The sequence below is a fragment of the Gobio gobio genome (genome assembly GCF_949357685.1).
Source record: "Gobio gobio genome assembly, chromosome: 13".
NCBI classification, from domain to species: domain Eukaryota; kingdom Metazoa; phylum Chordata; class Actinopteri; order Cypriniformes; family Gobionidae; genus Gobio; species Gobio gobio.
In genome coordinates, this window is record NC_137106.1 from 45,014,549 (window position 1) to 45,031,701 (window position 17,153).

General features: G+C 37.8%; 1 protein-coding gene across 1 annotated transcript in view; it reads right to left on the bottom strand.

Moving 5' to 3' along the window:
• col12a1a (collagen, type XII, alpha 1a) overlaps positions 1 to 17,153 on the bottom strand; it is a 111,405-nt gene that overhangs the window by 62,977 nt on the left and 31,275 nt on the right. Inside the window, exons 15-24 of the mRNA XM_079832663.1 lie at positions 16,246 to 16,512; positions 15,955 to 16,147; positions 14,103 to 14,227; positions 10,069 to 10,218; positions 9,517 to 9,636; positions 8,353 to 8,517; positions 6,797 to 6,943; positions 4,558 to 4,700; positions 2,352 to 2,481; positions 625 to 776 (exon numbers count right to left, since the gene is read on the bottom strand). Of these exons, the coding sequence (XP_079688789.1) occupies positions 625 to 776; positions 2,352 to 2,481; positions 4,558 to 4,700; positions 6,797 to 6,943; positions 8,353 to 8,517; positions 9,517 to 9,636; positions 10,069 to 10,218; positions 14,103 to 14,227; positions 15,955 to 16,147; positions 16,246 to 16,512 (1,592 nt within the window). The remainder of the gene's footprint in view (positions 1 to 624; positions 777 to 2,351; positions 2,482 to 4,557; positions 4,701 to 6,796; positions 6,944 to 8,352; positions 8,518 to 9,516; positions 9,637 to 10,068; positions 10,219 to 14,102; positions 14,228 to 15,954; positions 16,148 to 16,245; positions 16,513 to 17,153) is intronic.

A 17,153-nucleotide genomic window follows, 5' to 3' on the forward strand; every position in this document is an offset into this window, starting at 1 on the left:
ATGTGCATCATGTCGCTTTGCTTTTTAATGTTTTTAATTCATTTATGAAGCCACTGTAAACTTTATTGTTACGCATTATATTTTTATTTTACAATGCTATTATATTTCGTGCTTATTTTGTTGTAGGCTAAATTAAAAACGCTTGACAATGTCACTGCTAAATAAATACCTATAAGTATTGTGGTATCTGCCACATTTTTCACTGACACACCCCCAACTCATAAAGATCGGGGCTTAAAGAAGATCCAGAGCTTCCCGCTCGTATTTAAGACATTGTGGTGGCGGTCATGTGCGTTCAACTTATAAATACAATCTTTTCGACATGACTTGAATGCACCCATACTTGACTTTGGTAAGCGTATTAATGGCAGAGCACTAGTCGGGGTTGCAACATGCCCAGTGCATTATGGGTGTTGAAGTTTTCCTACTTAACGGTATTAGGAAAAAGGGAAGACAACAGCCTTCTTTCTTTGTTTACTCTAGTCAGGTGGCACGATTTCAAAAAACGGCAAGTTTTATTGAAAGTATCCCTTTAAGTGATTTTAAATTTAAAAAAAATTTTTGCAGTGTGGACATAGTGAGATTGGGCCAGCAAGCTGGGCAAAATGTGTGGCATCACCGTACCTCCTGCTCCGCAGAGGGTTCAGTGGCGTTAAGGGCGTTGTAGAGAAGCATGTAGCCTGTGGCCCCTTTGGCCGCATCCCATCTCACATTCATGGTGGTGGAGCGCACTTTGTAGATGTTCATGTTCTTCAAACCAGTGAGACTGAGAGGCACTACAGAGGGGAACATGACTTTTCTCTCTTTCTCTTATTCATTTCGAGCCCTGACTATCCTTCTAAGCGGACTGAAGCTCGAATGGGAACATGGAAGCATTCCGGATGGAATGATGGATGCGTGACCAGGTGGAATGGAATGCCATGATAGACGATGGTTGGATGAGAATGATCATGGGATACTCACGTGATGGAAATGACTGACAGACAAACAGACAATGCGAATGTCGACACATACACTGCAAACAAAAATGATTTTCTTACAATAGTATTATAACATCTAACAATTCTTAAATCAAGATACATGTACTTGAGAATCGAAATGACTAAGTTAGTCATAAAACAAGAACAAATATCTGCAAAAATCAACTTAATTCTAAGGGACAAAAATATTATGTTTCTTATCCTATCGGCAGCCATTTTTTCTTGTTTTAAGCATAAGCTTGGTTAACTTTGATATATTTTTCATAATTTTTCATTTTTCTTCTCAAGTAAATGTGATCTTGGTTTAAGAACCTTTAGATACTGGTACTGGAACACAAGTCAAAGTACTGAGTGAGAAAATCCTTTTTTCAGTGTAAAGACAACATGGATGTACATGAAATAATACAGTGACACTTTGCGGTGCAAAGCAGCATCATGCCGTATGAAACACGGTTACATTCAGAGCGCTGTGAAAGGAATGATGGCATTAGGGTTAAATGTGGCAAAAAGAGTACAGCAATATTAGCACATGTATCAGCAATGTACTTTGCGTAGCATTTAAATTGCATCTTCTCAGTGACTGGCTAAACATCAGCAAATCCTGGTCATTTTTAAACAGTAAAGATGCTACTAAAATATCAATTTTTTGCTTACTTTATACAGAAACAAAAGTCTCTTATGCTCTGCAACGATGCATTTATTTGATCACACAGTAAAAATACAGTAAAACAGGTATGTTGTGAAATATCGTTACAAGTGTTTTATATGTGAATATATTGTAAAATGTAATTTATTCCTGTGATCAAAGCTGAATTTGATCAGTCACATGATCCTTCAGAAATCATTATCTTATGCTGATTTGATGCTCAAGAAACATTTCTGATTATTATCAGTGTTGAAAACAGTTGCGCTGCTTCATATGCTTGTGGAAACCATGATACATATTTTTTTCAGGATAATTTGATGCATAGAAAGTAAAAAAGCAGATTTTTTTCACAATGTAAACGTTTTTACTGTCATTTTTGATCAACTTAATGCATCCTTGCTGAATACAAGAATTAATTTCTTTAAAAAAAAGTTGTGACACAATGTGAACAATTACTTAGTATAAATACCATGGTATTTCCATGGTACTCTAAGGTAATTTTAGCATATAAAATGTCCAAAACAAACAATTACAACTAAAAATGGTGCAGAACCACAACCTCATTAATATGTGCTTCCAAAACAGTGATAATATTTGTCGATTGTTGGATTTCTTCTGTTTCATATTATGTTTTGCTGTGTGTTTTGTTGTTCTAGCACATATTGTTGAGGACTTGGCTCTGGTAGTTCTGATGATGAGTAAATTATGGGTAAATGCACACTTACATGTGGTCTCTGTGCCTTTGAGGGGGTCACTGCTCTCCTCTCCCACAACTGAGTAAACCTTCACTATGTACTCCGTCAGTGGCGTAAGACTCTCCAAGACCACAGTCGTCACCGTCCCGTCGACAAACAACTGCAATAGAGGAACAAAATAAAGGTGAGAACACACAAGAATAGAACACGACTGGGTTTGCAATGACAACACGATTAATTTCTTGGTCAAATACAAGTTAGCCTTTCCAAATTGTTTCCAGACTAGTTTTGGCTCACTTTGTCCTTCTTTGCTCGTTCATTCTGCATCATTTATGTGCATGGTTGGTGGTAACGCATTACAAGTAACATGCATTATGTAATCAGATTACTTTTGATGTAACGAGTAAAGTAATGCATTAACACTAATTAACACTATAAACATGGCTTTGACAAGATTTTCTGTCATTTACAACACAGCACTGCCTCGCAATGACGAGTTTTCCCAAAAATCCATGTTTTCAATGTTATACGGAAGGGGGGGCTATTACACATACTTATAGTATACTTCTAGTACACTTTTTACGAATACGCAAGGGTCAGCGTAAAACAATTACGATTAAGTAATGCGTGGTGTTACTTTTCAGTTTAATTCATTTGCTTAAACATTTTTTAAACTACTGAATTAAAATTCGGTCTCTTCTCCCTATCGCAGTCACTTAGACTCATATGGAAGCTTGTTTCCGCCACGGAAAAACACAATTTAAAAGATAATTTCTCACAATTCTGATAAATTCGCAGTTGCGAGTTATAAAGTCAAATTCCGAGGGGGAAAAAGACTGACTAAAATAAACTTTTAAAGTTTATATTAGGGATGCACAATATTGGATTTTTGCCGATATCCGATATGCCGATATTTTTCAACTAATTTTGGCCGATGCTGATATAGATACCGATATCCGTTAATTTTTTTCCCTTTGTTTGGAGACACGATTTTGAGTAAAACCTTTTTTTTTCATTCGGTTTCAGATTTCTGAGGTCACCTTTCTGAAATGATAATTGATAAAGAGAAATAAATGTTAATAAAGTTATTTTTTATAATAAGAGTATATTAAAAGCTCTGAAAATAACAATAATAAAGTCAGTAACTCTTCACGCCAGACAGATGCTATTGTAACCTATATATATTATTTTTGATGCTGTTACGCTATTTATGCTATTATTTTTATCAGTTGATGCTGTTTTTAGCTTCAAATAAAAAAATCTACAATTATTTTAGAGCTCCTTGGATTATTTTTCATCATCCATTTCATAAAATTGTATTACAGATTAATAAACTGTACGTACAAGTATTTAATATACAAGTGTCATGCTTGTGATTTATGACATCATTACTGATTTATTGATTCAGAAAAAGAAGTAACTTAAATTTTTACTTTTTCATTTTATTACTGTAACAACAGCCCCCCCCCCCCCCCCCACTACATAACATTCTAGCGGGCGGGCACAAGGACCTGGAGAAGCTTCTGCTGCTGTGGAGGCTGCTGCGCGCACTAGAGAGTGGGGAGACGCGATTGTGCTCATTTTGGGCTAGTTTTGTTGTGAAAACCTATGCACATTCATAAATTCAAAGCAGCGTTTAAAAACTGTCAATATAAATCAACATACATGCAATGTATTTGCTTGTTTTCATTTCAAGAATGACTACACTCTGCTGCCGTGGTCTTATCGCTATAGCACTCCTTGCACACGTGAGTTATTGCAGGTGCATATTAACATGTTATCATATCGGCAAGGCATATCGGCATAATTTTTTCAAATCGGCCGATATGAAACATTTTCAATATAGCCCTCTAGCTCTCTAGAGGTCAGGAAAGTTCTCAGAATACATCAATATTGTAAATGTGTTTTAAAAGAAAATTTAGGGGTATGTTATATAGGCTGTGTTGTTGAATGCATAACAAAAAATTATTTCTCTTTAAAACACACACACACACAAAAAAACACCTGGAAGACAGCGAGCCACAGCCAGGTGAGAAAAAGTAACGTAACACATTAAAAAGTAACTAGTACTTAGTTAATATTGTAATGCATTACTTATAAAAGTAACTTTCTCCAACACTGTTTATGTGCATAGCCTAAACAATGTCAGATAAGTTTCACACTGATTTTATTACTTCAGTTCAAATTCCTAAGCATGAGCAATAGTCATCTTGGCATAGATATGAAGTGCTCATACCTGCTGTGGTTCTCCTCCTGCTGTGCTCACATACTCTATTCTGAACTTCTCTACAGGTCCATCAGGGCCGACCCAGGTGGCCCGGAAAGAGTAATGGGTGACTTCTGAGGTCGTCAGATCGGTGGGTGGCTCCGGGCCTCCTCCTGTGAGGGGTAATGATGGTAATTAGGGTTTAGCCTTTGACCCCCCATATACGGCAGAATTGCACTGCTACATGTTTACTGTCATCAGGGTTGTTTCAGAAACTGACCCATAATTCTGTGAAACGAAATAAAGGTTGTGATGTTCCTAGAATGTTTTAAACGTATTTAGAATTTTAGAGTTATTTTAGAGTTCAATTTCATACTGTTATGCATTAGAATAATGATATGCATATTTCAAATATGTAATGTTTTTATCCATCTATTTCCATGTGTGTCATGTTTTCTGGTTTTCTGACAATCATTATTACACCATCATTCATTTTTAATATATATATTTTCAATATTGACTAAATATTTTTTATTTCTGATCACCCTCATAACATTGAAAAAAATCCATCTTCTTATGCTAATGCTGCTTATGTGAATTGTGGCTAAATTGCAGTGCCATTATGTTGACGTGTCGATGGAGTGCTAGGTCTAAAAAAAACACCTTTCCTTTTCTCTTCCTCTTTTTACAAAACTGAGCCCCTGAAGGCTTTGACCTCTTTGTGATGAAACTTTGACACTCTTGATACTTGATCCAGGCGCAGACAGACAGGCTCCAAAACAAAACACACACACACACACACACACACACACACGCTAGAAGCAGCCCAGTCAAGAAATGGCACTGTCTGTAATAAACTAAAATAAACAACAGATACTGTTAATATTTTTGAACTTTCGACCGATTCGTTTTATCTTCCTCTTGTTATAGTTAATGTAATCTCTTGAGGAAATTTTTCGCTTCTTCCAGTGTAGCAAAGGAAAAATGAGACATGGTTTCCATGTAGAAATCTTTGCCATGAACCAAAACATCCAGCTCAGAGAAATCATATTACAAAATTTTAAATTTAATTTGAAGCAAAAAGTAAAATATTTGAAAATTAGAAAAAAGGGCAAAGCTGTCAGGAAAATCAGACAAAAATGGACTGTGTAACATCTTTTAAAAGGGAAAGAACTACAATCCCTTGAAGCATTGCAAATATAATTTATGATAATTATAATGTCAGAACTCATGGTAGGTCTGTGTTGAAAGTACCATAAAAATTGATGTATGAGAATTGTAACTTTTGGAACCTAGCTGTTGTGCTCTATTCCATAAAACAGCCTAATGAAGAATATCACCCGTAAAAAATCTGATAATCATGATTGTTATAATTAATATCTTGTATTTTTTCCTGTTGCCATTGCCACAATAATTTTTTGCCATGATTTTTTGACAGTTAAGTTTTAGGTACTCTACTTTGCATCATGCTTAAAATACCCCTTAAAATCCCATTATAGCCCTTATGTTCTTAATCTTTAACCCTTAAACGCATACATACCCGGGACGTCATTCGCTACCATCCTCATTCATTTTTTATAGTTAGACATGAACCTTCTTAGTATTCCCCAATCAATTCATTATAAACAATAAAACAAGAAAAAATGACGAAGTGACGTTTCACTCGTAGTTACCGCAGACAGAAAACAAAAGAATAGGAAAGCAGCAGCAAAACTTGGAATGGCTCAGTGATTCACTGCAGAGCAAGTGCTGAACGCAATCAAATATTCGTGTCACTTGATGGTGGATCTCGTGAAATAAGCTGTCAGTGATCACAACATTGATTTTGAAGATGATAGTTTTGAGAATATGTTTGAGATGGCGAATATGAGCCAGATGCTGAATGTACTGGGGCATGAGCTCTGACGAGGACAGTGATCAACATGTGCTCAAATGCTCAAACATGCTCCAAAAGGTCACAAAATATGCTTTATTGTATTCCTCTGTAACTGTTACTGTAATATCAGGAGAGTTTTATATTATCGCGACAGGTAGAGATCCATATGTGTTAGATATAGATCCGGGTCGCTAAAGACCCAAATATGTAATAATGATTTGCAAAACATTCATGCATTAAAGGGTTAATCAAAAAATAATGAGCCATTCCTATTAAACAACTTTGCTGTTCCACTGATGTCACTTAGACCACTTTTCATTCTGCCCTTCTGAGATATAACTGTAATAGTGCAACACACAGTCTCTCAGGCGTATTGTTTGACCTCAGTCATACCTGGACCCTTGACACTGTTACACAGGTTGTTCGTCAGGTCGTCCACGATGTCCAGCAGGAAGGAGAAGTCAGCCACGTTGTACATGTGGATGTCATCGGGATCAGAAGCAATGGTTCTCAGCTCATTCTCATCCGCATTCTTTACACCTAGAGATCACAGAACATGTTAAAGTCCATTCTACAGGAAACCAAAGACTTTAGGTAATCAACATGCTTAGGACTGCATATGTGTTGGTCCAGCCTGAAATATAATATATTTAAACGCTATTTGAACATCATTTATGGGACCGTTCATATCAGATTTTGTTGCTGATTTGAAATATGTTCTGCAAGCAGTTTTTTGAGATTGCAGGATTCCCCCATTCAGTAGATAGGACTTGGTCTTGGATGCCCAAAAAGCACTCTATTGCCAAAAGTATTAGGTCACCCCTCCAAATCATTGAATTCAGGTGTTCCAATCACTTCCATGGCCACAGGTGTATAAGATCAAGCCCCTAGGCATGCAGACGCTTGTACAAACATTTGTGAAAGAATGGGTCGCTCTCAGGAGCTCAGTGAACTCAAGCGTGGTACCGTAATGGGTTTCCACCTGTGTAAGTCCATTCGTGAAATTTCCTCACTGCTAAATTTTCCACGGTCAACTGTTAGTGGTATTTTAACAAAGTGGAAGCAATTGGGAACAACAGCAACTATTAAAATCCACGTAAAATCAGAGCGGGGTCAGCAAATGCTGAGGCGCACAGTAGTCACCAACTTTCTGAAGAGTCAATAGCTACAGACCTCCAAACTTCGCGTGGCCTTCAGATGAGCTCAAGAACAGTGCGTAGAGAGCTTCATGGAATGGGTTTTATTCATCACCAAGTGCAAGATGCAAAGGTGTAATGTTTGATGGGGGGGGGGGGGGGGATTATGATGTGGGGCTGTTTTTCAGGGGTTGGGCTTGGCCCTTTAGTTCCAGGGAAAGGAACTCTTAATGCTTCAGCACACCAAGACATTTTGGACAATTTCATGCTCCCAACTTTGTGGGGACAGTTTGGGGACGGCCCCTTCCTGTTCCAACATGACTGCGCACCAGTGCACAAAGCAAGGTCCATTAAGACATGGATGAGCGAGTTTGGTGTGGAGGAACTTGATTGGCCTGCACAGAGTCCTGACCTCAACCCGACAGAACACTTTTGGGATGAATTAGAGCAGAGACTGGGAGCCAGGCCTTCTCGTCCAACATCAGTGCCTGACCTCTCAAATGTGCTTCTATCTAGAAGAATGGTCGAAAATTCCCATAAACCCACTCCTAAACCTTGTGGAAAGCCTTCCCAGAAGAGTTGAAGCTGTTACAGCTGCAAAGGGTGAGCCAACTCCATATTAAACCCTACGGATTAAGAATGGGATGTCATTAAAGTTCATGTGCATGTAAAGACAGGCGTCCCAAAACTTTTGGCAATATTGAGTAGCTGCCCAGAGGCATTGCAAATATGGCTGCAGAGTGACTCATCATCCAGTGTCTTTCACATCAGACCGCAAATACTTTCTGACCATATGGGGTAACTTGTTCTTACCAATGGCATATAGTTCAATCCCCTGGTCCCGAAGGTTCTGAGAGTTGACCATGATGTCATCCTGGGACTTGCCATCAGTAACCAGGACACCGATCTTCCGGGAGTTTGGACGCATACCAACGTTAGGTCTGAAATTGTTCTGAAGGATGTAGTTTAAAGCAAGGCCTGTGGAATAAGGCAATATTGCTAATATTAGTCTAAATACACAACCTGGCCAAAAGTACATGGACACAACGTCTAGTGAAGACCTTAACTCTATAAACATACTGTTTCATATTTGATACTCACATTTTTAAGGTCTCTAAATGATGAAAACTTTGCATACAATCTACTACATGGCTTCTGTCGTCTGATTGATAGTTTCTACTTTTTTAAGCAAGTAAACAGCCTTTTAGTATAATTGTACAAACATCCATCTCATGGTTCATGTGTCTGTTTGCTGTGAAATTGTTAGTAATATTTCAAGATGAACACTTACTGGACTGAAGCCGGTTTACTTGATTATCAAGAAAAATCATGTTTAAATGTGAGTATCAAATATGATCATCCAGCTTTTGAGGAAGGTTTATTTGTTCATCTCTCAATTGTCATTGTTTTGCACTGTAATAAAAACTACAGAGCTTTGATCATAAACTATATCATCGTACTAAGACATATTATGGGCAGATATAGAGTGATAATTGATATTTATATGCATTTTATATAAGTATCTGTTATACTGTTATAAAGATCTCATTGATTTACATTACAAGCCTCAGAAATTCATCTTACTTTTTGGCCATATAAATATCAGCATCTGCACTAAATTGCATATTTTTGCTCAGTTTGGGCCTCTGAATAAAATGTCGATGTTTTTCCTGCTCGAGTTTGAGCTCCACATTCTCACAATATCAGACTACATGAGCCATAAAAGCCTGATCTGTTTAATATGATACTCAACAAAAAACACATGCATTCAGTCTAAAAGTTCAATCAACTGTTCCATTTTTTTTAAGTATGACTATTGTTTCCTATGTCAGGCTTTACTGTGTTTATGCTACGCCATACAAAGACAATCTAGAGAACTGATGACAACATTACAAACTTTCCACACACACTTTGGGATTTCACCACGAATGAATGATGCTGGGTGTGTCGTATAGATCAGAACACAATATGATTTACCAGTCAGTGTGTTTCCTCCTTTGTAGGGTAGATTGCCCACGGCCTCCAGCAGTTCGCTTCTGGTTTTGTGAGTATTTAGGTGCCACTCTGTCTTTGGGTCTCCACTGTACTGTGCCAGACCTACAAACGGACAATAGTGTTCACATTTATACACAGACGACGATACCATTTTAGAAAGTTCTATTATATAGTAAAGATGTTTCTCCCAAAATGTTTGAAGACACGGTAAGAGCTATAAAACACATGTGGATAGAAGCTCAGGACTTTTAATCTTGGAAAAATGTAATGAGAAATGTTTAAGGTAATACTGAGATTTGACTTTTGATTGCAAAATTTGGTATCAGACATTGTTGAGAACTCTCTAAAGCACACATGTGAGATTACAAGAGACATTTTTAGGGGAAACATCTGAGGAGTCTCCATTTGATCTCCATTGAATCTAACTGCTGTCTAAGGGAAAGAATTGAATTGCCAAAGATTTTTCTTTCCTACGAGTGTCGCTTAGCTGTGGGCCTTTTCCCTATTATAAGATTCAGGATAAATTTCTCTTACCAATCTGGACACGATCTGGCCCGATGTCAAAGACACCCACCATGCGACCAATGAAAGACCTTATGGTCTTGAAGTTTAGACGACCAATGCTCCAAGATCCATCCACAAGCAGGACGATATCGGCCTGGGCTGTGGTTTTGCACATTACATCTGTTTGACCAGAGAACAATTCAGTCAGTCAGTTAATTATCATACAATTAATAATAATAATAAATTCTAGTATTAAGCAGTCACAAAGATAAAAATGGATTGTGATTTGTAGGATGCAGATCGACGCGTAGGACACACAAAACATTCACACAGTCATGCAAAGCATGACAAAACAGTTTATTTGGCATTTTGAAAAGGTGATACATTTTACATATTATATTAAATAACATCTTTTAAACTATAAACTCTTTGTTCGAAAGAGATGTCTTGGTCTGTGTCCCATTGTGCGGTCTCTCCGGATACCTGAATGAAGGGAAAAGAGGGAAGGTGCCGCCCATCTGGCCCTGCTCAAAGAGAACATGTTGCATAATTGTCTGATTTATAGATCATTCCCTCAAGCAACAAAAAAGAAGAAGAAAAAAAACAAAACATGGATAGATAACACTCAATCGATATAGCCAGCTAATATATTAAACTGCTGTGGTTATTATGAAATGTTTTATCTTGACACTGTGTGTGAATTTCTTAGTATCAATAAACCGAATTATCTAAGGCTTTAAAAGAGATTTATTACCTAAACAGGTGTTCATTCTCAAATGTAATGTGGAATTCTCACTTTTAGGCGTTTTCACACCTGAAAGTCCGCACCAAGGTCTGAACCGAAGTTCATGTTTTGATACTTTTTATACATTCGGTTAGTTTTGGTTTGGTTTCACATTGCAATCATGCGAGCGAACTAAAGAACTTCACATGACACACTTGCGTCCACTCGTCATCATCTATGTGGGCGGCGTCTGGACATTGATTGGTTTGTAAACGGACGTGCGTCTGACGTCAGCGTCTTTGACAAGAATGAATGAACGGACGCATATCGTTAAACAGTGCGCATTGCTTGACTATTTTTTATTCGTTACGTTTAAAAGTGGACATTTCAAGCCTTATATACACATATTTCTCATTTTCGTGAGGCAAATAGCTGCTGAGTTTCGGTTTATTTGAGACCCGCTCCAGTTCATGTGTAAAGCATGTGATCGCTCCCGCTATTATTGTCTGCTATAGACTATTTGCTTCTTATTTATTAAATCCAGGCAATTATCTGATTAAACGTTGATTAAAATTAAAATACAATTTATACAAAACGAAATTCCCATTAAAGAAATGCTTTCTAAGCAAAATCATACAAAATTTCGTTTAAAATTATTTTTGACTTTCTGTCTTCTGACATATTGCGCATATTTTCACTTTTCATAATCAATGTAGCCTAGATTGAATTTAAAAATAACATTATAATATTTAAACATAAACTGGAACTTCCTGTAAAATGTCTGAAAGTCCGAACCATACAGAAAATGCTTTCACACTAGAAACGAACCGAACCTTTGTTCAGTTTGATCCGGACCGAGACTACCTCTTTTCGTTGGACCAAATTTCGTCTGCTTGGTCCGGACCGTGGTTCCGGGTGAGGTTTCACACCTGTAATTTTGATTCGGACCAAACTGAAAAGTCCGAAAATCCGGACCAAACAAGGTAGGTGTGAAAACGCCCTTAAATTACGACTCCTTGCACCCTAAACACTAAGGCCAGGAACATACTTTAAGCAAGTAAACAAACACACATGCAAATGATTGGTCAATGCATTGCACACACACAATTATGGAAGCTTGTTTCCGCCACAGAATAAACAAAAACTCGCAATACTTTACTGTATATCTCGCAATTCTGACTTTATAACTTCAGATCAGAATTGCAAATTGCGAGATATAAAGTCAGAATTGTGAGACACAATTATCTTTTAAAATGTTTTAGTCTGTGATGGAAACAAGCTTCCATACAAAATAGCTAAGGCAATATTGAAAATCTGGAATTCAATATTTAATTTAACAGTGGAAACAACCTCAAAGTGGATTAAACAAACAATAAATATTTAAGATTCTTCACTAGTTCACTAATGAAATAAGCACATTTGTGATATTGACCATGTTAACTTTGATATCCTTAAACCAGGGATAACATGATCATCTTGAGTGCTGCTATCATTTAAGCTAAAGCACAGACCAAACACTAAAAAATTATGAAATTCATGTTATTTTTCAATGAACTAATAGGTCCCATTAGTTAATGTTAGTTATTTATTTTAACTAAAAACGCAATACATTTTTTTTACAGTATGCATGTTAGTTAATAAACATACAACTGTTCATTGTAAGTTCATGTTAGCTCAGTTACAAGTTTGATTTTAACAATGTATTAGTTCATTTTGAAATTGACAAACTAAGAATAGTAATAAATGCTTTACTAGTATTTATTATTGCCAGTTCATAATGTAGTTAAAGCCACAATATATTAGCAGTGGTTTTCAAACCTGTCCTGAAGGCACCCCAGCCCTGCACATTTTGTATGTCTCTATCAGACACACCCAATTTAGTTCTTGCATTCTCAACTAACGAGCTGATGAGTTGAATCAGGTGTGATAAATGAGGGAGACACAAAATGTACAAGGCTGGGGTGCCTCCAGGACAGGTTTGAAAACCACTGCATAAGAGGTCGCTTATTCAAAACAAAGGTGTAGCTTGATGACTCCTTGATTTCACAGAGCTTTTATTCTGCCGCAGACGAGCGCTTCCGCTTCTTCTTGTGTATGTGGGGTAACGCAGTGCTGTTTTATCATATTACACACATTTGAGTGTGTTGACAGTTGTTATAACGCTACTCTGTGCGTTCGCTCGGCGGCGGCTACTATGAGACATTTGTTCACACTGCAGTGAGCTAGATCCATATTATCCATGGTAAAACATGGTACACGCGGTAAATCAAGAAAACCAGATTTAAACAATAAGACTAACTGTGTTGAGCTGCATAACAATCATTAGTTTTCTGTCGATGAAAGTATCCAAACAGTTGCTCACCTGTCTAATAAAACACATCATATTTAAAAGTGTCTCTGGTGTTTCCATTGATTCTACAAAATCGGAAATCGAGGGTAACGTGGATATTATGTCATTGATAGACGATGCACGGTCCGTGTCCGGGTTAAAATTGCTTACTTCTCTGGATTGAGACATTCTTGGAAACATTTGGGATAATGTAATTAACACAAGTCAACAAAATATATAACATTGTTCTAGTGGTTTTTGGATATTTTAATCCAAAAATCTTACATATTGTGCCTTTAACTAATGGAACCTTAATGTAAAGTGTTACCAAATCAACTTAAAGGCATGTATACCATGTACCAATTTTTCCATAGAACTTTTTTTTTTTTTCCTAGTGTCCGTCACATGCAAATGACTACACCTCATCTCTTGCCTGGGAATATATCCCTTTCCCTCTCCCGCTGGTATTGGTCGGCCGACCCTCACCATCCGATCTGTTTCCAATTAGGAGCGACATTCCAGACAGGGTCAGCAGACCATGAGCAAAGCTTTCATTCTGTATGTCATTTTTTTCCTAACCAAGTTGTAAAGCATTAGTAATTGTAAGCAGATAGATCTTTCTACCTCTTGCGATGGCAGAGACATGGCTACCATGTGGCGCAGTCACCCTGTCTGCTCTTTCACAACACAATTAGCTGTGCTGAAAGGTATTTGCCATTACTCAAAGCACTAGACAGCTGCCTATTTTCCCATTCCAAACTGACAAAGAGCTTTAAAATGTTACGCTTTGTTATATATGTAGTCTTTATGATGAACTAAATGCATAGCAGACCAACAGATTTGTCCTATATTTCAGAACGAATGGTGCGTGCTAATTGTTTTGGAACTCAACTTACTTTGTGCATAACGACCTGAATGCTCTCCGGTAATATGAGATCTGATTGGTTAATTTGGAAGGGTTAAAGTGCCAGGGGTCAGAAAGAGATCCAATCTTTTTTTTATAAATCTTACCTGGAGTTTGAAAGGTTGGAGGTGGAGGGGCGTCAGAGAGAGTGGTCTTCTCCTCTCCAGCCAATGGCATACTCTCTCCTCCATCAAACATACCAAACACACTCACTGTATACTTGGTGCCGGCCCTGAGATAATGAGAGTGACACCAATCAGTCAACAATCTCATCTATCAACCTTAAAAGATGATCAAGCACAATTTCACCCTTATATGAGTGCACAACAAGGCTTTCCTCTCTAGCCAGGTATGTACTAAATACTAATGTACCAAGACATTTATAGTGATTTTAAAAGACCAATTTCAGTGTGAACCTAATTGAGGATGAATACTGTATACAGGCAAGCAGATGAGCCCAGAATATGAACACAACAATTTCAATTCCGCTGTAAGCAGCTCTACGGAAAACAAAAGTGTCATTATTCAGCTGAAGTCAGTTCAATTTTGATTCAGTTCCGTTCAATAACAGTGCTGGTAACACTTTATTTCAATGGTCCTCCACTTTTAGACAATCTACTAACTATAAGTAACCTTGCAACTACATGTCAACAAGCAGTCATATGAGTATTAGACTGTCTGCTTGATATCTGACTGTCTGCTTAACTTTTTCCCCACCAGCTTTTTTAAAAAGTTGCCAGTCACCGCCAGCATTTTTTATCATTTTCACATAGAATATTTTGTTTTATGAATATCTGAACGTGCAATATAACAAAATATACATTGTATTACCATTTTATTCTAGCTTCATGCATTTATTATCAACACTTGAATATGGGTAAGTTTCATTAAAAAAAGCAACATTTTGAGCAAAAAGCTGAGAAAATCTCGTTTTTATCAAAGACTACATCCAGATCAGTTTCAGAACGATGATCAAAACATAGATTGAGTAGATCAACCCCGCCAAAGCTTCACAGTCCTGTAGCTTGTCCTGGGTCAACATTTCATTCAGTAACATTAGATAGTTTTGATTTATATGCTATTTAATGTTGATTATCACATTTTCTACATGTGCTATCGCTTGTCTCTGCTTCTTCTTCACCTGTGTTTTGATCAGTAGATTCTTTCAGAAGATGTGTCATAGATACCGTATATAACAGTGAAAACACAGAAAGCTGTACATTTCCATCAATGGCGAGGAAAGAGTTAATATCCGTCTGCTTAATATCTGCTAACACATTATTGTGATGCTCCCCAACAAACGCAGAGGCATAGGCATATAAGTAACTTTGCAACTACATGTAAACGTATTGTACTAATACCTAACAGTCTACGAATACTCTAATGAGAGTTAGTTGACATGCTGTTGCATGTAGCTGCAAAGTTACTTATATTTAGTAGAGTGTCTAAAGTGGACCATCGGAATAAAGTGTAACCACAGTGCTAGTGTTGCACTTTTAGTGTCATTATCAAGCTTAATTCAGTTCAAATTTTGTTCTCATCTGAGAGTGTCGGTGCAGTTCAATAAAACTATATATGAATAGTCTTTGTTGTTCACCATTGTTTTCCTTATGGGAGGTGATCTAAATATTTGAGGCTTGAAATGGATGGAACATTGACAGGCCTGTGCTGGAATTCAATGGATGTTTTGCTTTCCAGGGGCCACTAATTCAAACTTTTTATGTAACTTACTTACAGTTATGTCCAGCCTCAAAGAACTTGTAAGACTAGTCAAAGCAGTTTATGCAATCAGCCCCACGCCATTCACATGACTGAAAACTACGACCACTAAGACCATTAACATGCTTTCAGAAGATAAATAGTGTACATTTGATTTCACGTTGACTTTAAAGGTGTTTTATAGGGCATGTCTTCAGACGTCTGTTAAGTGTTTTATGTGTCTGCTTTGGCGTCTCATACCTTAGCTCCTCCAGAACCACTGTGTTGTCGTAGGGGCCTACTAGCAACTCTCCCAGGTCCACATCCTCTCCAATGGGATGGAAGGTGACCTTGTAACCCTTCACATCCCCGGGAGCATGATCCCAGGTCACCCTGAAACTGGTTTTAGTGGGCTCTGAAGTTTGCAGGTTTCTGGGAGCTTTATATAGAGACACTGCAGACATAACAAACAGTTATCGAAAGGATATTCACAGTCAAATACATTTGGACCTTTAACCAAAACAAGTTGTCATATATCTTCTATTAACTTACATGTGGTTCCTTCTCCTTGTCTTGCTTTTCCATCACCAAACTTGTAGACGGGAACCACAGTGATATCGTAAGTGGTCTGGGGTTGCAGGCGCCTCAAGACTATAGTGTCGGTGCCTCCCGGTGCTTTGGAGGCCAAGTGACGTGTATCACCCTGAGGTTTATACGTCACCCTATAATTGACAACATTGCCGGGTGCTGGTTTCCATGTCACACGCATGGTCTTCTCTGTTTCTTCTGACACGGTAAGAACTCTGGCAGCGGCCGACACTGTCGGGGGGATAAATGAAGGACAATGTTCATTAAATGTTGGACTGATTCAACCACAATTCCTAGGGGTCAGGAAAACCAAACCATCTGAATAATGAAAGTGCGTCTGCCAAGATAAGCTTGATCTAACACAGGCCGCTCCAAACTGGGTAAAACCAGACATGCCGAAACGGCTGTACGTCATGCATAACGCGGACGCTCTAGGACTGTCTGCAATGTTCTCTTTTTATGCTATGACCGAGTGTTTTTACGCAGGAGGGAAAGGAATGAATTGTCCGCTTTAATCGACACACAGAATACTTTCAAATGGGGAGTTTTATGGATGGAAAACAACACTTCCAAGTTTTCAAAGAATCCCTGTTCCAAAAGGACACTGTCTGTTAATGTTGGTCCTGAAGGAGGTAAGGAATAAAGTGATGGCAGAAATAAAATGCAGCCACCTGAGCCAGAAGACTCTTTTCGGCTCAACTGCTGGACTTTTTAGATGACAGATGATAAATAAACAGCCAGACAGCAAGATAATCCAATTACAAATTTACAGCACGCTTAACCAGTTCTAAACTGGATTGAGTTGCTCCATTGATTGCTAAGTATGAGGATGCAGTAAGTGCTGTAGAGTGTGTTAAAATCCTGCATCCCTT